Raw genomic sequence first — 21,266 nt, forward strand, 5'->3', positions numbered from 1 at the left:
ATTCATTTTTGCCCTTAGGGATGGGCTTTATATATATGGAACTAAAAACACTATGCAACCGAGTGTTAAACTACACGTAAGGATTGCTAAAGTTAAGAGAACCGGTTTTAGAGGTTAGGAAGTTTACTCAAAGTAAGAAATCGAAAATCGTAGACTAGAGAGAGACGAAGTAATCGCAACGAGTGCTAGTCGGAGACTGAGCAGAATCCTTTTTTTTTATTTTTATTTCAATTGTTTAATATCACATAACAGTTATTTAAGCTTTATTGAGACTATCACTGCTGTTTCAATGTTACCTTTGAAAATTTAATTTACATTTTTTTTAGTTAACAAAAACGCTGAAATTAAAAAAAGTTCTTTATTATTTACCTTATTAAAATACCTTTCTGTAGAACAGTTTTAATTTTTAAATAAATTTAAGTTTTAATTTTCGTTTCGACATTTCTTTTATTTTTTACCAACTGCTATTTTCGTGTTTGCCACTGTATATTCCCATCACGAAGCTGGGTAATGCTTTCATATTCCTTACTAATAGCATCTATGGCTTTCTTCAAAAAAAAAAAACACTTACATTTGATAGGGGTTTGTTTTCATCACTTGAACAGATGACAATGAATTTGGGGTTTTTGAAATTGGTGGGGGCAGGAAGTTCGGGAAATTGTGTTCGAAATTGGTAAGATGTTTTGGTCGTTTGGTTGGTGGGGATTTGAGGGGCGGAGAATGAAGGGGTGTATCCGGGGATAACCCCTTAAATCGGTTCCCTATCATATTAGCCCGTCGGAATGGGTTTTGTGGGAAAGAGCTGAACACTATTCACAAGAATAGAAACACTAGGGGTGGGGTAAGAAGTTATAAAAATAAATAAATAAATTGGGTGGCGCGACAGTCCGTTGAGAACCAAGGCCTAGTGACTTACAACTCTCAACCATTCCTGTATGCGAGTAATGTTGTCAGGAATGGAGGGGACCTACAGTTTATATGCCGACTCCGAACGGCTAATTTTGAGAAAGCACTTTTTCATGACAATAGTTACTCTTGGAGAATTTGTCAATTCCTCGCAAGAGGCAGTACCCGTGAAAAGACTTTAGATGGCATAGGCAGGGATCGAACCCAAGACCTCTAGCATGACAGTCCAACGCACTAACCATCATGCCACGGGTACCACGGGGGGTAAGAAGTTGAGGAGGAAAAAAAAAAACGAAAAAGAAAAAATTAAGTTGAAAACAGCAAATTAACCGGTTTAAGAGAGGGAGATAAAGCTCTAGAAGAAAGTGAAAAGCCGCAGACTAGAGGAACGATGTTATCGCAACGAATGCTAGACGGAGACTGTGTGTTGGTTTTTATTTTATTGTATGGCTATGAAAAAATATTTGTTTAAACTCTTATTGCTGTGAATATAGTAAGGACATTAAGTAATAAAAAGATGTTAAAACAAATTTCACAGTACGAAAGTATACAGTGAAAATGAAATAAAATTGTTTTATTTAATTTATTAATCCGTGGATTAATTATAGATTATAGTTTTAAATAACGATTGTGTTAAATCTTTGCAGAACCTTTTGAGCAATGCCCAGAGGAAATGGATGTGAAAAAAACACGGTAGAAAGAGAGGAGGATGGTAACAATGGCTTTGGTTGTGGAGGTGAATGGGCCAAAAGCAAAAAATCTAATGAAGGAAGCTCTAGCAGTGGAGCCGTGGGTGGTTCCGAAGGCTGTTTATATCCTGACAATATTATTATGGATGATGGCGTATCCTTTCAAGTGAGGGTATGTTTTGGAATGATCAAATACTCAGTAGTTTACAAATGTATTTCAACTACCTTTCTTTCTGTTTAAGTATACCGGTTGTCTGGAAGTAAAGACGTCAATGAAATCATTGGATTTTCAAACACGCACACAAGTTGCTAGGTAAAGTAACACAAGTTTCATTATAAAAATAGTCTTTATAAAAATGTTTTAATAAGTTTTGATCGCCCACTATTATTTTCTCTGTAATAAAGTTTTATTAAGCGTTATAATAATATTAAACTTTTTCCCCTTGTGCCAACAGTAGTAATAATACTAGGATACTAGGAAAGTAATTTTCTACAGCAAAGTCGTATATTGAAATACCTCGTAACCTAAAAAATGTTAAAGTTTTAGGCAATGATGTATTCTTATTGTAAACTACTTTCGCGAATTTAATAAAAAATCACTTGTTAATCCAAGAACCTTGGTTTCAAAGTCAAGCACATTAAAAGCAGTTCTGTCTTATTTTTCGTTTCTAATTTTGTAGCACGTTTTTGTTCATCCTGAAAAATTAATTTGTATAAAGATATATTATAAGCTTTTGTAAGATCAAAGTTGAGGTCCTCTCCCACCTTCATGGGCCATCTGATTCGTGGTCTTCCTCTAAATCACCGTTCCTCGGCATTGGATTCGAAGACCTTTCGGGCTGGATCGTAGATGTTATTTCGCTCTGCTGGCCACCTTAACAATAGTGGCCGTTTTGTGATCCTCGATTCTGATCCTCATCTCATTACTATTTCTCCTGCAACTAGTGAAAAGCGAATTACTTCCTTAATCCTATTTCTTCTTTAAAGATTTATCGAAGCTATTAGTAAAAAATACGAAAGTATAAGTCAGCTTCGCGATGGAAGGTACGCAAAGCAAATTATTGACGATATCGTTAATGATAATCGCTTTAACGATTATCGTTTTGAAAATTACGGAACTCATATTAAAACAGCTCTCAATATTCTAGAATATTAGCGGATTTATTAATAATCTTGATGAGCTCAATATTATAATAAAATATGTAATACAGATTTTGAAAAGACGCTTAATTTGCCTCAAGCTTTTGATTATAATCTCTACTACGAGATAAAGAAAATTGCTTTTATCCCACCAAGATAATATTTATTTATGTATTAATTCTATGTTATTAATTTATTCTTAATTTATTAATTTTATAATTTGCAATTTTAATAAAAATAATTTATACATCATGATGCCTATGATATGATATCTAGGTTCGTATACGACTATAAATATTTATGTACCGAATGAATTCGTCTTTGAAATTCTGTGATATAAGTATAAAAGAATCTCATTTATTAAACTTTTATTATTACTATTATTATTATAATTTTATATTTTTGCTTTCTCTATTGCTTACTTGAAGGTTTTTGTTAGTAGTTTTTATTTTTTTTATTAACACTGCCAATTCATTTTTAATAATATTTTTTCAGTAGTAAGATATATAGCTGTTCAAGCTGTTCTAAAAACAAAATAAATTGTATTATCTATTATATAGAAATATTTGTCTATGTATTCAACTTTAATGATTATTGTTAGGTTAAGTTAGGTGTGGATCAGGATACCCGTAGTTACACCTTGGGTTCAACGATTTAGTGGTCGGATTCAATGTTGGACCCTCGGAATGAAAAAGTGTCGTGCGTTGATCGAAATGTGTAACTGTTCATTGATCACGAGATTTCCATGTTAGCTTATGGTTGTTGGGATGGACGAGATGCGTACCAGCTTCCAAAACGTCTCGCGTGAAATCGATCAGCGTAGTGCAGGTTGTATCTCCCGATTATGCCAACAAAAATGTCTTCTCTTCGTAGCTCGGCGTTAAAACCTCCTAAGACAATTTTGTTATCATAGCCATATATTTGTTGGTGTCTTCATCTTTATCCTTTGTGGAAATATGCGCGTATATGAAGCTTACGTTGGTATTAAAGGTCTTTGCACATAGGAGCGAACAGCGAATGAACGAATGGACGAACAAACATGATTTTACACATTTCAAAAAGTCAATTCAGAACAAAAACACATTCAAATTATAAGAAACCAATCAACCAATGTTAGAATAATAAAATTCTAATTTTGTTCTCTAAAAGAAGACAATTTTGTAAAAACAATTTGGTAGTAACGAATTGCAGTGTGGTTGCTACGAACTGTCAACTCTATTCGCGTTCCACATACCATTCACACTGCAACGAATAAACTGTTCACGGTCAACTTATAGCCTTTTCACACCAAACCCAAAACCGAATTAAAATTGATTTTAACGTAACACTAGATCGTTCTCGAAGAAGAGTTTCAACACTAGATCGTTCTCGAAGAAGAGTTTCAACTGAAGTTCTGGGGACGGGTGGAATGGGCTCACGACATGAACCAACAAAAAGCAGAAAAGGTCAATTTCTAGTTCCAGTTTCGAAGTAAAATCACAATCATCCAGAGCGGTTACTGAAGCTGTTATGATGGGCTGCAATTTGTTCATGACTATCTCTTTGGCTTCTTCCTTTGAGGCCTAGCATGGCTTGTCCAAAGCACTGCGGATCTTCTTGATGTTGGCATCGCTGTCCATCAAGGGCCCACTGTTGTGATTTTATTCACTAGAACAACGATTCCCACATTGTGAAATGTTTTGGCCCAAATTTTCTTAGCGTCCAGAGATTTTCTTTCACATTTATTCTCGTCCACAAACGAACTTATCGCCTTTCTCATATCTCCCAAACCCTTCTGATTGAACGGAGTTGCAGGAAAGTCTTTCTCCAGGTAGTTAGGGAAAGCGTCGAACATATTTGTGGCTACGAGTTCTCTTCCATATTCTGTAAATAAAAAACAAAAAGCAATCATTCTTATTTTGCAAAGAAATTATATAAATAATATTACTTACCACGATCAAATTTATTTCCAAGTGAAATATTTGTTTTGACAGCAGCCATCAGCTGTTTTAATTACATTAATTTGAGCGCTGAATATTTCGAAGGGTTTGTTTGTTTACTTAAAATTTGTGAATTGTTACTAGTTTTCGAGAGGTTTTATATAAAACTTGTGGTTTTTGTAAAAATATATGGGAAAACTTGAGTTTTGGATTTAGGTTTTCGGCTAAAACCCATAATTTCGTGAAAACCGGGTTTTGGACTCGGTATGAAAAGCTTTTTAACCTCAAAATTATACCACTCTTGTTTTGTATATTGAAAAGGGAAAATATAAATTAACAATTCTTCGCTGTCTGCGAAAAGAAATAAAGCTCATGTGGAAGAAAAGTCAAAATATGCGAACATCCCCAGTTCGTAGCTCATGTGCAAGATGCTACAACATTCCACGGACAAATCCCAAGTTCGTTGTCTCTATTTCGTTTGCTTGGTTCGTCATCATCAAATCCGTCCTACCCCGAGGCTTGTTGGTGCTTCGCAGCTAAACCCTGGCGGTACAACCCCCAACCTAGAGTTCCATCGGGATAAGGAGAGGTGCCTTAGTGGCAACACCTCTCTCGTTTGCTACCCCAAACAACTTTCTACTGTGGTTAGCACCCAATCTTCAATTTACGTACTAGGTAGCCGATGTTCACTGCAGGGCGGTAAGAGTATGTGTGTGTGGGTTTTGAGAAAACCTGTAGACGCTTGTGTCCCTTGGGTGCACAATCTACGATTTAAATATCACATTACTTTGTTACAGTGGTTTCAAAAAGGTCAAATGTTGGAAACATAGATTTTTCGTATATTTTACCTAAAAGCACATTAGCTAGTTATATTTTCTTCATCAGAAAATATATATATACTTTTTTAAATGAAATTTTCGGAAATTGGGAAAACTTAAAACATCCATCTTTTTATCTACTTTCAAATGGGAATGTTGTTGAAATATATTTTATGTCTTGTTTGTTAGCTATACTTTTTTAAACGAGCTTAAACTATTTTCCAAACAAGCAATACATACAAAAAATATCGTAATTAAAAATTGTCGAAAATTTGAGTAGAGAGTTTTTTAAGACCACTTTCATTCTACAAATCGTCGTCTTTTGTTTTTTAGTGGTTATGCAGTTTTTCAATTTTCATTATTCAAATGTTTAATTTTGGTATTAATTGATTTTTAAAGATTTTTATCGGCTTCAAATTTTAAAAAAGTTAGAAAGTACGCGAATTGTAAAGTAGTTTGAAGGGTTAAAAATTAAACAACATGTTATTTTTATATTTAATAATATTGATATATATGCATACAGTTTATTAATAAAAATATTCTAAACGTCTGTACCAATTTTCAACAGTATTAGAATTATTCCGAAATAAGAAGTCTATTTTAACTGAGCTTAACTAGCAGGTTTTTTTGTTAAAAAAAAATACTAAACATTCTAAAAACCAACTAAGAGTTCTTTAATTCAAAAATAACATGTTACAGCACGAGCGTCATAGTGTTTTTGAAAGTTTAACGTAACTATAGCTAAGGCGAACTAAATTTTATAGTTTCACATTTTATAATTTCAATAAGATTGTATTGTTTCGTAATTGTAGAATTTATTGAAAAATGAGAAGTATAAAAAAAGATGGAAACCTAAGTTTAAATTTCTAAAATGAATTAACTTATACTAAAATCTATTCTTAGAATATTGTAAACTTAACTTTAGAATTTAACGTATTTAATAAATGATGGAAGTTTAATCAAATCCTTTAAAAATTATTGGTATAGTTTTTTGCTTTAATAAACATGGGGAATTCCTTTTTTACATCTGGTTTCTAGACTGTGCTGCGTTCTTATACAATTTTGATAAAAGACATATTTCTTACATATCGATGAAAACCTATCACTTAAAAAGCAAAAATTATTACTTTAAAACTATAATCTTCAAAAAATAAAATATTTTTACATTTCTTACTGAAAAAAACTTAACTTGAAATTAATGTCAGAAAAGCTTAAAAATACAAATTACCGTTTAGGCAGAATATGCAAAAAAATCGATATTTTCGACATTTGATATTTATTGAATCCACTGTTAAAAATTCAGAATTTTGTAATAATATTAAACTAAATATACACTAGTGGCGATCAAAACTAAATAACAATATTAAATATTTTATTCTTGGTACCAGAAAAGAGAAGTGTATTTGATTTTATTTTGTAGAGAAAGCATAAATCGAGTATGTGAGGCTGCGGGATTAAAATGTGCTGGCAAAAGGCGAGTAGATAAAAAAATACTTCAATATATTTCTGAAACGCCATGTATGCAACATGCCGGAACCAACGTCATCATTAACGTGAGCAGCAAATCACTAAATTTAGTAAATACAGAAACAGGCGAAATTATTGTTAGTCATAATATGCCAAGAATATCATTTGCATCAGGTGGAGACTCCGTAAGTTTATTTTAGTTTTATGACACATTTCATACTTTATTTTTATAATATTCAGGGTAATTAATGGCCCATACCGATTGTAATGAAAGGCAAGGCAATTTTAAATCAGCTAAGTACTAGCTTCAAAGAATCATTTACATATTAAATATACAAATAATTGGTAAAAAAAGCCGATTTGAATATACATACTTGATAATCTGACAGTTTGGAATACGTATACAATTGGCTAAAGTTTTTTTGGGGGAATATTAAAGTTTCATTTATTAATTTAACAATAAACGTAACACATAAATAAGAACGTCTGCTATCCAGATGATAGTTCGTAGGGATTAACCCATGCGAACCTTTACAGCGCAAAATTAAGGAAATTAATAAATTCCGACGTACATAGCATTGTACAATGGGGAATAAATAACCGTGTGGAATTTCATGATTCTGTCTGTCTTTTATTTTTAAAGCGAGATATACCCTCTTTGCCACTATCTATGAGTGGCACTTGCATCAACAAAACTTAAAATCCCGACATCCTCGGAATGGGCATTAGCAATCACCTTTATATGTACGTCGGAAATATAACTCTCATCTTGGGCTAGTGCTCCAGTAACTTATTTAAGCCTCTGTAACAGTATTCAAAGAAGAGCTTTTAAAATGATTAATGACAACATCATCAACTAGATTACGTCACTCGAACATCATCGTTAAGTTTCTTGTCTCACCTTAAACAATTCAACCGTATTACCCACGCTTCTAGGAATGCCCATCAGTTCTGCCGTACTATGAAGTACAGAGATACATTTTTTAGCCGTACTACGCCAATGTGGAATGCCTTTGCCACGCTCTATCCTTCCTTATCATTTCAATGTTCAGGAATTAAAAATCAAAGCACACCAACACCTCCTATCCAACCCTTCGCTCCTTTTCTAATGCTCACACTGTGTCTTTTGCATATTAAAGGTATACAAAACCCTTTCAGTATTCGAAAGTTTTGAATATTATTATTATTATATAATTTATTATTATAAATGTAACTCGGGGTAGATTTTAGCAACATTCGTGGCCTAAGAAAAAACCTGTATGCCACATCTGTTCACACTGTGAAAAACAGACTAGCTGTTTAGATATTAAGTGAAACTCAGATAGGTGTAGATTCCGATCATTCGGAATTTAATCGAAATTGTATAACTTAGTGCCATTATTCTTTCCCCATCATTTATTAACCGTGACTAAAACCTGATTGAAAACATCTTTCAACCAGTTGGCTAATGAACATTTAGCGTATTTTATATTCTCTGCAGCAATTCCATCACTTACATACATTACATTTCTTGCTTAAATTAAGCTGTGAAAGTTTGTTTCTATCCTGTTGTTATCTTTTCTATTATGATTTTTGCAAACATTATCGGAAAAAACAACGATCCACCCCATATATATAGTTATAGTGAAGCATTTGTTTTTTTTTTAGTAGATTTTGTTTCTTCAATTATATTTTTGAGAAAGTTGTCGTTAAAAGATTGTATATCTTCGTTAAGTAGTGGTTCACAGTAGTCGGTTATCCGAATTGAGCACAAAATTATTTAGAACAGTGACATCTCCTAGAACTGATCGTTTATTTGAAATGATGTTATTGTATTGTTTTTTATAGTTCCTGTATGACGATATCCAGGTCCACTGGTTTTGTAGTTTCTTTTTAAACAACATGTTGCCAACCATGTTGCTTGTGTTGAAACAGATGTTGGATGAGTCGACTTCCTCTTGAGTTTATTTCTCCATATCTAAATTCGTCTATGAGTTTGTCTTCTCCTCTCTCCCTTAGTTCAATGTTTGCATTTAAGTCGTCAATTGTTAAGAGATTATCAGATTTGGGGAGTCATTCCGTAATTTCCGAAACAATAATCGTCAAAACGATTATCATTAACTATATCTTCAATAATTTACTTTACGTGACTTTATCACTATCGTCTCGTTCAATCGTTTTTAGTATAAGGTCGTTGAGTATATTCCAAATGTCAAAATGAACTCAACGAATGATAATGCTTGTTCAATAACTTGAAAATGTTATTTACTTTCGTTTTTCAAGTTAAGTGTTTAATAAACATTTATTGTTATTGTAATGTTTTGCGTCTTCATTTGTTGCTGCCGAAGATAAAACTATAATATCAAAATGTTTGTTCAATGTCTGATATTTTTGTAAATCAGCTGCAGTAATAAACCCAATTTTGTCTAAAGGAAGGAACGAAGACTCCATTTTATCCACAGGGAACATAACTTGGCTTCAAAAATAATTTTTGTTTCGAAAACTACTTTGGATTAATGATCTGTGCAAGAGCGATACTAAAATCGTTGCCTGTCGAATATACCAATGCTCCTCCGCCCCAAAGTTTCAATAGTTACAGCAAATTTTAATATTGAAGGACGAAAACCGTCTGGCAAATTTATTTTGTATAATATCATAAAGTACTCTTTTGCGATTCTAAAATTACAATTGTTTTATTTATTTAACAACAATTAAAAGAGATGTTTTGTATATAACCAAATGCTTACATATGCGTGTTACAATGGATAGAAGTTCCCATTCATCTCTTAATTTTCTTCATTCGAATTCATTGTATTTTTTTGAGTTTTTATTTTCATTTTGTGACAAAACTAAACTACACCGAAACTGTTTTGCTTCAATTTGCTTAGTTATAGATGGAAATTAATAGCACAATACCTACCTAGCTATCGTGCAATCGCGATCGTATTGACGATATCACTTTGACGATTAACATCTTACATGAAGTGAAAATATCGTGGAAACGCTATAGTCTAACGATTACCGTTTTACAGAATGATCCCCCTGTTATTCTTCCAAGTGTATCTGAGAATGTATCTAAATCATGCTTTTTTATATTTTTTTGAGTTCTTTGCATTTTTTTTCGGATAATAAAATTCTAGTGTTTAATGTTGCAATATATAATGTTTTTTTTTTTCAATTTGATGTCAATTCAAATTATTTATATATGTATAGTATTTCCGATGGAATATGTTCCTTACTTTATTAGAAGTAGTATTATATATGTAAATAATTCAGTTCGTTTGTATCTTTTTATTTGGTTTAGTCCGGTGATTTAGTTAATTCTTCTCCTTCTGGTAAAAAATGTTAAGGTTCTCTTGAGATACAATTTTTCGAAGTACATAATATTCTCTAGCGGAGAAGTTGAAAACGATGTTTGTATTTTGTTTTGGTACTAGCTTCTTCTTTTTCGCAACTTTATCATAATTTTTTCGCTTGTTTTTTTTCTGTTGGCTGTGAAAGAAGGGGTAGCTCAGATATTTCTTGGTCTGAATGTTGTTTGCCGTTGACTATGCTTGAATTGTATTTTTGCATTTCCCTCCCTATTTAAAGTTGCATTAGATTTTTTAACGATTTCTTTTTTCAATTTCTATTAAGTTTTTGTGTAATACGAGATTACAAAGAGGTTAAAGTATGCTACTTGATACTTGCCATTTGTTTTTGTTACCTTGTTAAATTTTCACGAAAATGGCAGGGGAGAAATTGTTGGAATTTTTAAATTAAATTGATTTATACTAGAAATATTATTTTTTTTTCTGATGTATGATGTATAATGTATGAATTAATTATATTTTATATACAAAGGTGCTTACTTAAAATGTAGACCTGGAGGTCATTCGTAAATCGATTATCGTCAATCGATAGCGTTTGCACGATAGCTAAATAGGAATTATCGTCTGCCATAGATTTCCAAATACTAAGCAAATTGAAATAAAAATGTTTAAGCGTAATTAAGTTTTGTTACAAAATGAAAACTCAGAAGAAAATAAATAACATCGTCGACGGCAAAAACAGTAACAATAAACACCACAAAATAGCTTGTAAGTTTGGTAAAAAGCAATTTGTTGCCAATTTTCACAACTTCACATAGACTAAAACCAAGTTTAATAACATTTTCAATTTATCGAACAAGAGAGAAGAGAGAAGACATAACAGTTGTATGACAGCGATGTAAAGTTGGGAAAAAAATGCAGGGATGACAGCTCGGCCCTTCCTGACTTAACTCGTCCGGAGTTCAGCTGGGTTATGGACTTCATTAGATTTATACTCATCAATTTCCGGATACAATGAACACCATGGTTTTAATTTATCACTGCTTGCTATCGTACTAAATTTTCGCTGATTCAATCTCGTACCGTCGCTATCTTCAACAACAAAGCGGTCGAATCGAAGTACTGTGGCTATCATGTACGGCCCTTTGTACTTATTTTCGAGTTTTCGTGATTCGCCTGTGTTAGGAATCGCACTTTCGATCAGTACAATATCTCCTTCTTTATATGCATGCGGCTTCTTATATTTCGCATCAAAACGAAGCTTCCATTTCTCTCGTGCTATCTTTATATTGTCGATAGCTCCTTCTCGTCTAACAGCAATGGGAGGTTTGTCGAAGTTAATGTCGTCATCGTGTAGTGCTGCTAGTAACTTATAACCACAAGTTCAAGGGGCAAATATTTTTTCGTCGTGTTGATTCTAGTATTAAAAGTCCATTGGAGTTTACGCAGCTCGGAGTCCCAATTCTTCGCATCACTCGATGATGTTCTGAGGTACGCTAAAACACTCTGGTTTACTCGTTCGGCAAATCCATTTGATCTTGGAGTTCTCACGGCTACTTTAATGTGTGTAATAACATTCTCCTCACAAAATTCTTCGAACATAGATGAGGTGAAGGCCGTTCCTCGGTCGGTGACTATAGTTTTTGGTGCACCAAAGTTCAACGTCAGTTGGTCCATAGCTTCAATCACGGGTTTGCTCTTGGTTGACTTCACTGCAACAAGAATAAAGTATCTTGTTAACGCATCTACTACAACAAGAATATGTTCGTTTCCTCGACGACTTCTAATAAAAGGTCCCAAATGATCCAGATGTAATATTTCAAATGGCGTTCTCGGAATTTCCATCCCATACAGTTGGCATTCTTTTTTCTTCGGTTCACGGCTGTAACAGCATTCGACACATGAATTTATAAATCCTTTAACGAAGTTACGAGCTCTGGGAAACCAGAAATGTTGAGAGATTCGTTTAATAGTTCCCTCAACCCCAGGGTGTCCAACGTCTTCATGGCATAATTTAACGACTCGCCATCTCACACCACGAGAAATCACCAGTAAAAGTTTGTTTTCGTCATTCTTCTTTAAAAGTCGATTTAATTTTATTTCATATTCGGAAAGGTATTTAGCTCTTTGACCCGAAACTATATTTCCTTTCATTATTTCCATTATTTGCAGTAATTTAGTGTCTTGCTTTTGCATCGTCCATAACAAATCATCTGGGGAGGCTTGAATTGTCATGATGCAAGCACCAATATCTTCAGGTTCTCTGGGAGCTTCTACCGGAGCACGGCTCATCGCATCGATATGCTTCATAGATTCTCCATGTCGATGTATAATATCAAAATTATATTCAATTAGTTTCAAGAACCAGCGAGTTATTCGTGGAATAAGGGGCTTGATCGACTTTAAGCTTGATATGGCGGAACAATCAGTGACTATGGTGAAGTGCTTTCCAAGCACATATATACGAAATCGCTCACAAGCTTCGACGACGGCCATAACTTCCAGCTCATGACTATGAAACTGACTTTCGGACTCACTACATGCTCTACTAAAATATGCTACAGCTTCTAACTCTTCACTACCGCCTTTCTGCTGAAGAACTGCTGCCAGACCTACGCTACTAGCATCGGTATGAATTTGATGTTCTTTGCGTACATCAAAGATTTTCAAAACTGGTTCCTCAATAAGTATCTTCACTAGCTGTCGAAACGCATCGTCACAATCGGCTGACCACTTGAACTCGCCGTCCTTTCTCGTCAGACGCGTCAAAGGCACAGCAATGTGAGCGTAATTAGCTCCAAATTTACGGAAAAACCCAGTGAGACTCAGAAATCTTCGTATTTCAGTCGCATTCGTTGGGACAGGGTATTCTCGAATGGCATTCGTTTTGTTCTGCCCTGGATATACACCATTCGCATCAAGTTCATGTCCAAGGAATTTAATGTTTGTCTTCATGAAGGAGCATTTTGACAGACGCAACGTCAGACCCTCCTTTCGGATCACATTCAAAAATTCTGCAAGGTTTTCGAGACCCTCTTCAAACGATCTCTTCAAACCGATCTCTTCAACATAAATGGAGACTTTGCTTTTTAACTGTTCTTTAATTCTCTGCATCATTTCTTAAAATGTCTAGGGAGCATTTTTGAGCCCAAACGGCATTCTGTTGAACTCAAAATGCCCCTCTCTATTAACAAATCCAGTGTACTTTTTACAATGTTCTTCGATTTCAATCTGGTAATGGCCGGACATCATATCTAAGGTATTAAAAAATGTCTTACCAGCCATAGATACTATTCTTCGACGGTGGGCATTGACCATGGACGTTTTTCAGTTATCGCGTTTAATTCGTGATAGTCTACGCATAATCGTTCTTCACCGTTTGATTTTCGGACGAGCACTATGAGGGCACGCGTAAGAGGAAGATACCGGGCGAATAATATTTAACGAGACCAGTTCTTGAGTTATTGCGATTCACTGTTTGTTGCTTTGGGAACGGGGTAGAGTACGGTTTCTTTTCTATTGGCTTATCCGATGTAAGCTTTATATTCGTTTTAACTGACGCGCACTTTCCAAGTTCGTTGAGGTTTTCACCAAAACAACCAGCAAACGAGTTTAAAAGAACAATTAATTTATGTTTTTCGTCAGCCGTGACTTTATTACTATCCAACGCAGCCACTTCACATCGTCCGTTTTCGATCACGACACGACCTTTACCCAAAATATCTGTTCCGATAATGGCATCGTAATTCATTATTTCATCGTCAATGACCATAAGTTCGCCTTTAAATTCACACTCGTCAATAGTAATTAGAATTTTTAACATTTGCGACACTGAAATTCTCCTCCTGCAAACCCGAATAGTTTTTCATTACAAGGAATCATAAATTTTTCAAAATTAAGTGGGCAGTGTCTAGATACATGACCGCGTTCGCGACAGTTGTAACACACAGGACCTAAATTTTCTCGCTTTTGTCCTACTACTTGCAATTGAAAAACTGGAGCATAGTTAGGTGCATTAACATGAGGGCCTTCACTCGCGCATACCCGGTTGAGTTTTTTTAACAAATCAGAACAATTTGGGAACGAATAAGCCGAAATCATTCTACGCAATGCATGATCTTGAATTCCATTTACTACGTTAGTTATAATTGCATTATCGTCAAGACACCCGCGACAACCGATATATAGTACTCTATAATAATATTCGATTAATGTTTCACCTCTCATCGTGCGCATCTGCATCATTTGCTTATGAATATCGGCTGTATTTAAAACACATGGAAAGTCTGAGAAAAATGCAATAACAAAATCTGACCAACTACGAAAAACTTTTTGGGAATCAATCCACATTTTCGCGACATTAGTTTGCATTGCAAATAAAACCGAAATGTCTGGCCATTGATATGGGTTTTTTAATTGTTCAACACGTTCGACAAATTGTACCGATGACAGAATTCCATTGCCCGGATCAAAACCTGGTATAACGTATATTAGTTTGCGAATATTATTGTTTTGCACTACTGGCAACTCCGATCGACTTATTATCTGTTCGATGTTTTGGTTATTGTTTTCTCTTTCGAAAACGATCAAATCATTATCACGTCTGTTCACCCCACTTGATGAGAGAGGGACAGATATAGTTTCGTTTGACAGAACGTTGGTTGTAAATGTATTAGAGTTACTAAGCGAAGCTGAATGCGTTTGTATTTGTGTCGTCAGCATACCGACAGATTGTGCTTGTGTAGACATGTTATTACCGAAATCCGTTAAATTATTTTTCGAAGGATTGGAACTTACGTCGCCGTTTGAACTGAAACTGTTCTGTGTAGATGTTATGGCTTGAATTTCCTTCGTCAGCCGAGTGTTCTCATTATGATTTCGGGACGTCAGATTGATGACGGTAGTAAGTTGTTGGGTTAGAGACTCTACTGACCGATGGAGCGTTGCTACGTCGTCCCTTAATTTACCCACCTCATCCTCACGATCTGTTACCTCGTCATCTTTGCTCGGTGTAATTGATTCAGCTGCCTTCTGCACTTCCTAGAACTTATCCAGACGGGCAATTAATTCATTCTTGGTACCCGTCGTCTTCTCTCTAATCTCTAATCGTCGTGAGATTCATTTTTTTTTTATAACCCGATTTATAACTTGTTTAAAAATGTATCTAAATGTTTATCTTTATTTTGTTCTTGATCCCACTTCTGATGTTTGTCAGGAAACTAACCGAATTCACCAAAATAAAAATCATTAGTTAATCTCAGATAGAATATTTCTTTTTATTGTCGTCCCTTTGTTACATCTTGTTCCCGACTGACTACTTTCTATTCATCTCTTGAAGAGAGACGACATAACAGTTGTATGACAGGGATATAAAGTTGGGGAAAAAATGCAGGGATGACACTTGTGAGTTATTCACGTAGCAGTACGAACACAAATAAATCCCAAATGTCATTTCGATTCCTCGCTTCGATTCAGTGCCACCATATACCTGGATCGAAATCTCAATTCGATTCGATTCCTCGATCTCCTCTTGTAACCAGGGTCAAAGTTACGTTATGAAAAATGTATTTATTGTTTTTCTAGATTTTGGGATATGCATTATGAACATAGTTCTTCATATTGAAATACATATATTTTTCCTCTTTTCGTTTTTTTTATGTTATTTTATAACCTCAATAAAAACAAAGTATGGTGACTGCACGCATGAACTCAACTTTAGTACTCAATCTATATTATTGTTAAGTTTTGAGAAATACAATAATGAATGATTTGGTTTTCTAATGAAATCTTATCGCCTAATAAATATTCCTATTGTTTTTGACATCCTTTATTAGTCGTTTTTTGAAATTCAAATGATTGAATTTTATTAATTTCTATTGATTAATTTTGTTGAAGTTTAACCCAAAAAAGAAAACAATAATTGTTAAAAAAGGGTATAGGTAATTAAGAATTTGCACTTATTCGGCTTTTTATCTGTCGAATTTTGGTTTAAGAATTGTTCCACTGTTCGTTGAAATTAACCAAGTGATCACCTTTAAAAAAATTATATAATTCCCATCATTAAATTTGTCAGATAGAATAAGCTTAAAATAATTTGTGGGTTCATCTGAGACTAACATAACAAGAAATGGATTACCTCAAAAATTTAAGCAAATATGTTACAATGAACCTCAGAAACAAACTAAATATGAACACATTACAATAACGGGTTACGGCATATAAACAGTTGTGTATATGAATATGGCTGACCATGTTACCTCTGCTTTAGCAAACTAGAACTTGGGATACGTGCGAGGTTTTCACAACTTTGAAACTTTGCATACATCTAACTAACGTACCCGAAGTTTTATAATGTGCGCAAGCACAGGTGTTCCAGGGGACATCATGGCACCCTACTCATGTCTGAATTTTGGATCAAAATCAATCGTTAATTTTTTTGTTTTTTTTTTTTTCAAGGATACACTCGATTTTTTAGCTTATATTGCTAAAAATGATGATGAGTGGCGTGCTTGTTATGTGCTGGAATGTGGTGGAGGACAAAGCGAAGACTTGATTTTAACCATAGGTAAAGCTTTCATGCTTAGATACAACACTCTAAATAAAAATAAGTAAGTTACTTTTAATACAAAATTGATATATACATAACTACTTAAGAATAGGCATTTTTCCCAGGAAAATTACAATATGGGTAAGGAAAATGACAAAGACTATTACAATGATTTACCAAACAAACTACCACCGGATTTATTATGTGAAAACGATTTACCACACAAAGTTACCCAATTAAATCTTAAAAAGTGTCGCAATCGTCTAAGCAGTAATCTTATTGATCTAAGTAGTCCACCTCCAGATCAAAATGCTAAATCTAACCTTACAAGCATCGGAACTTTAAAAGAGGGAAAATTAACACCAGCAGTTCGAGATGTTTTTGATATACGTAAGCTAAACATTTTAGCGTTAAATATTTTGATTATTATACTTTCATTTTAGAACCATTTTCACTATCGGCTGAAGTTCAGCGTTCACAACTTATGACAGAATCTTGGTTTCACGCTGCAATCAATCGACCAACTTCCGAAGGTCTTTTGCGTTTTGATGGTGACTTTTTGGTTCGAGAATCCTTGGGAAAAGAAGGGCAATATGTTCTAACTGGGTTAGAAGGAAAGACACCGAAACATTTGCTGCTAATTGATCCCGAAGGCGTAGTACGAACTAAGGACCGAATCTTTGATAGTATTAGCCATTTAATAAACTATCACTGGACAAATGCATTGCCAATAATATCCGAAGAAACTGAGTTGGTATTAAGAAATCCTGTTTTTAAAAATTGTATAAAAGGAGATTAAATGTGTAGTAAAGTTCAATACATTTTCTTTTTACTTTTTTATCAGCTGTCAATGCAAAATCTGTATATATTATCCAGAAACGAATTAATATAAACTTCGTTAAGGCTATAAAGATAGAATAGTTTACGCACTGGCCTTGTGTTTGTGCGCCGCAATGTCACTAACTGATTGATTAATCATATATAATATTTTCATATTAAATGTGAAGGAGTGCTTACTATATCTATTATAATCATAAACACACCATATAAAGACCGGAAACAAATCTGTCATTCTGGTTTGCCTACAAGCTGAAACGTCTATTTACACGCGCCCTTAAGTTGGCCACAGACGGCGAACATGCTAGCGCAACATGCTCGTGCTCGCGCTAAATTCGTCGTATGTGGGGTTGTTCGCGAGCGGCTCGCTGTTGCCAAAAAAATTCGATTTCATCGTGTTCGCCGGTTTCAATGTTCATCGTCTGTGGCGATGTTCGCGAGCAAAACTTCATTTTTATTCAGATTTTCGTAGAGTTCACATCGCGAAAGAAAAACAATGGTGACAGTAAGCCGTGATTTCATTGATGAATTCATCCAAATTTTGGGCGGTTAAGATGCGATTTGGAATTGTGTGTGTGCCAGTTATAAGAATAAAATTGAAAAAAAAACAAATCTCCGAACAATTTATTAAAAAAATATAAAGAAATAGACCAAAGTGCGACAATTGACAGTGTAAAAAAAATATATATCTTTGCGTGCATGATACAGGCGAGAACTTGCTTGATTTGTTTTCTTTTCGCAAAGGTAAATCATCATAAGGGCAACGACTTGCGCTTTTTCATCACACATGATGTTTCCTCCTCGGAGATTCAAAACGAAATGAATGTTCGCGAACAATGTTCGCTGTCTGTGGAGGAACGCAGGCGAGCATGTTGCGAGAGCATGTTCGTCGTCTGTGCCCACCTTTAGGTCTAACATCAATTCACCACTGCTGACATCAATTCACCACCCTCTAAAGTCAATTCACCACGAAAATAAGGAATAGTGATGAGAAATTCTTAAGGAGTGGCACCTAGTGGCTACAACGACATTACCTATTGCATTTTTTGGGAAGAGTACGATAACTCAGGCGACAAAGTTTGATGACGGATTTGTATAAAACAGTTAAAAACAAGCATTTTTTTTACTATGGGAGCGGGTCTGTTTCCCCCCATTTAGGAGGTAGGGACATTTTAACAAAATATGCAAGTCAAATGGAAAAAAAATAATGGTAATACTTACAACTAAGTTTTATACATTTTTCAAAGCCAACACTTTTGTCTATTAGCTTTTTTTAAATCAAGTCAAAACTATGCAAATTAGAATGGAGATCTTACACTTTTAAATAAATATTTATTAAGCCAAACATCTCAGATGCCAACTTAAGACTAAAATCGAAAAACATTTTTGCTGTTAACTGTCATTAAATATTGTTAAACAAAGACCTTATGGTTTCTTATACATGAATCACTTATTAAGAAAACAACAAGTTCCTACGTGATTGTATTGAAATGTAACATAATATTTAATATCATATTTTATGATCGAGAGGATCGTGCTCAATGCTTATTATTATATTTTGGTTCATATTTTCTAATTACTAATGGAACAGACGTGTTAATTTGCATAGTTTTTGAAAAAAAATTGTTTTAAGCTCAAAATTTGGGCAAAAAAAGTTAAAAAAAGTTTTGAAGTGTAATTTTTAAAACTAAGATTATCTATTATTGTTTTTAGAATTCATTGTTCATATTTGTTTTTGATCAAAAACTGAAAACTAGATGATTTTATGTCTTCTTGTTCTTGAGAAAATTATCAAAAAAATATATTTTAATTGAATTATTGTTTACTTCCTTGGGTGTTTACGTAGTCTTATTTTGATAGGAATAATCGAATATGGATTAAAGTATACCCAGGATAAATTATTTTTTCTTAAATCCAGCTTATTTAAATGCAAAAGAAACTTTTGTAAGAAGAAGTGGCAAGAAATTGTTAATTTTTAACTTTACTATATTCAAAAGTGTGTACTACGTATAATACACTTTTTAATTCATTTGTTGTATTATGTAAAGAAAACCTGAAATATACTAGCAAAAATGTAAAACATTGTTTTTTTTTTTTAATTTTGAGTGTAATATAAAGAGTTCTCATCCAGGTTAAATTAAACGTTCCAAAAATTATATTTTTGAATGTTATAATAATTCTTTTTTTGTCGAATTTAAAAACGATGACTATTTCATAAAAGTATTTTGATAATTACAACACAGTGATCAATTTTTAACAATTTCAATATAAGTTTAGTTTTTCAAATAAAAATAAATAATAAAAGTGTGACATCACCTCAACATCACACATAACATAAATGTTTTTTTCTTCGAGGTGAGTTTGAAAACGTCAAAAATTACAATGCTCAAATTTTTAAACATTTTCGATAGGAAAATACGAACATTAGAACTCATTTGGACGTGTTTTTTTTAAGTTGTTTTGTTTTTTACTAAAAAGTGTGAATGCAAAGTGCGTACTCACACTTCAAGGATTCCAGGAAGGTATAAACCATTCCTGTAGGTACACTATTGTTCCAAGGACACGACCAAATGAATTCCAATGTTCGCATTTTTACACATTTTCGATAGGAAAATACGAAATTCGGAACTCACTTGGACGTGTTCTTACAAGTTTTTTTTGATTTTTACTAAAAGTGTGAATGCGAATTTTTTACTCACACTTCAAGGATTACAGGAAGGTATAAACCATTTGATTTCCGTTGGAATTGAACCACACTGACCGAACATGAACTCCAATTAATTGGTGGTCAATTTTTAACCCCGAAGCTCCAAGGCACCAATAAATTGCTTTCTCATTTGGCCTTCAAAATAGATAAACACTGTTGGGAGATGCTTCTCTGTTAAATTTGGGATGCAGGTGGTGGCTATCGACCGCAGGAACTGTTGCATATGGTGGTGTATGACCGAAAAGAGCGGCACACCGTTTGTGTACAAATGCAACACAACCCAGATACCTTCTCCAGCTTTGGTCACGTCGTTGACGTAATCTTGTCCGAAAATTGCACATACTGAACCGAAAAGAGCCTTGTCCGCGAATGCTCGCATCTATGCCAATCGTTTGTGAAGATATTCCTCGCGAACACTTTCGTCTTGGGAGTCTTCAGATTTGTCCATGTTCATGTCTTTGATATTTTTCTGCTTCTCACCACCAGTTCGCTTCTCAATGGCATTCTCGGGCATGGGTGGAAGGATACCTTTTGCCCGGAAGACATCATTCCATTCGGAATCTTCATTTGGATCCTGCATTTTTAAACAAATTAACAAAACAACAAATACTTCATTTGACAGCTAAAAACAAATCTAAAATTCTCACCACAGCAATTTAATAAAAAAAACTGTCAAAACAAGTTAATGGTGCATCGAATTGTTGTTGGATTTCACATTTCAAAATGGACGTAATGTCAAAATTACAAATACAACAATGTGTGTTGGAGGGTAAAACGTACGATAGATTCCGGTCTTTATATGGTGTGTCTATGATTATAATTATCATTTGGTTTTGTTTTGATCATGTGCTTGTGAATAGAATAACTTTGTTATTTTATGTTTCAATGTTTACATGTTTTGCAATTTTTATTTTATTTATTTTTTATTTAAATTAATGCGGACATG

General features: G+C 34.0%; 1 protein-coding gene, 1 long non-coding RNA gene and 1 pseudogene across 3 annotated transcripts in view; 1 reads left to right on the forward strand and 2 right to left on the reverse strand.

The window, feature by feature from the left end:
* Positions 1-17,593, forward strand: part of LOC129952743 (SHC-transforming protein 2) — a 42,347-nt gene extending 24,754 nt beyond the window's left edge. For both annotated transcript variants that reach the window (XM_056065550.1, XM_056065549.1), the window contains 6 exons: positions 1,554-1,767; positions 1,838-1,908; positions 6,893-7,124; positions 16,686-16,837; positions 16,889-17,166; positions 17,220-17,593. In XM_056065550.1, the coding sequence (XP_055921525.1) occupies positions 1,567-1,767; positions 1,838-1,908; positions 6,893-7,124; positions 16,686-16,837; positions 16,889-17,166; positions 17,220-17,575 (1,290 nt within the window). In that variant the 5' untranslated portion in view covers positions 1,554-1,566 and the 3' untranslated portion in view covers positions 17,576-17,593. The remainder of the gene's footprint in view (positions 1-1,553; positions 1,768-1,837; positions 1,909-6,892; positions 7,125-16,685; positions 16,838-16,888; positions 17,167-17,219) is intronic.
* On the reverse strand, positions 3,247-5,184 carry LOC129952746 (uncharacterized). Its single transcript, XR_008782370.1, has 2 exons — positions 4,667-5,184; positions 3,247-4,598 (listed from the first exon to the last, which is right to left on the reverse strand). It is a non-coding gene; the product is annotated as an uncharacterized LOC129952746 (long non-coding RNA).
* Positions 17,594-18,624: 1,031 nt separating the features above from the next.
* Positions 18,625-21,224, reverse strand: LOC129952744 (viral IAP-associated factor homolog; annotated as a pseudogene).
* Positions 21,225-21,266: the final 42 nt, after the last annotated feature.

This window comes from Eupeodes corollae, chromosome 3, assembly GCF_945859685.1.
Source record: "Eupeodes corollae chromosome 3, idEupCoro1.1, whole genome shotgun sequence".
Taxonomy (NCBI): domain Eukaryota; kingdom Metazoa; phylum Arthropoda; class Insecta; order Diptera; family Syrphidae; genus Eupeodes; species Eupeodes corollae.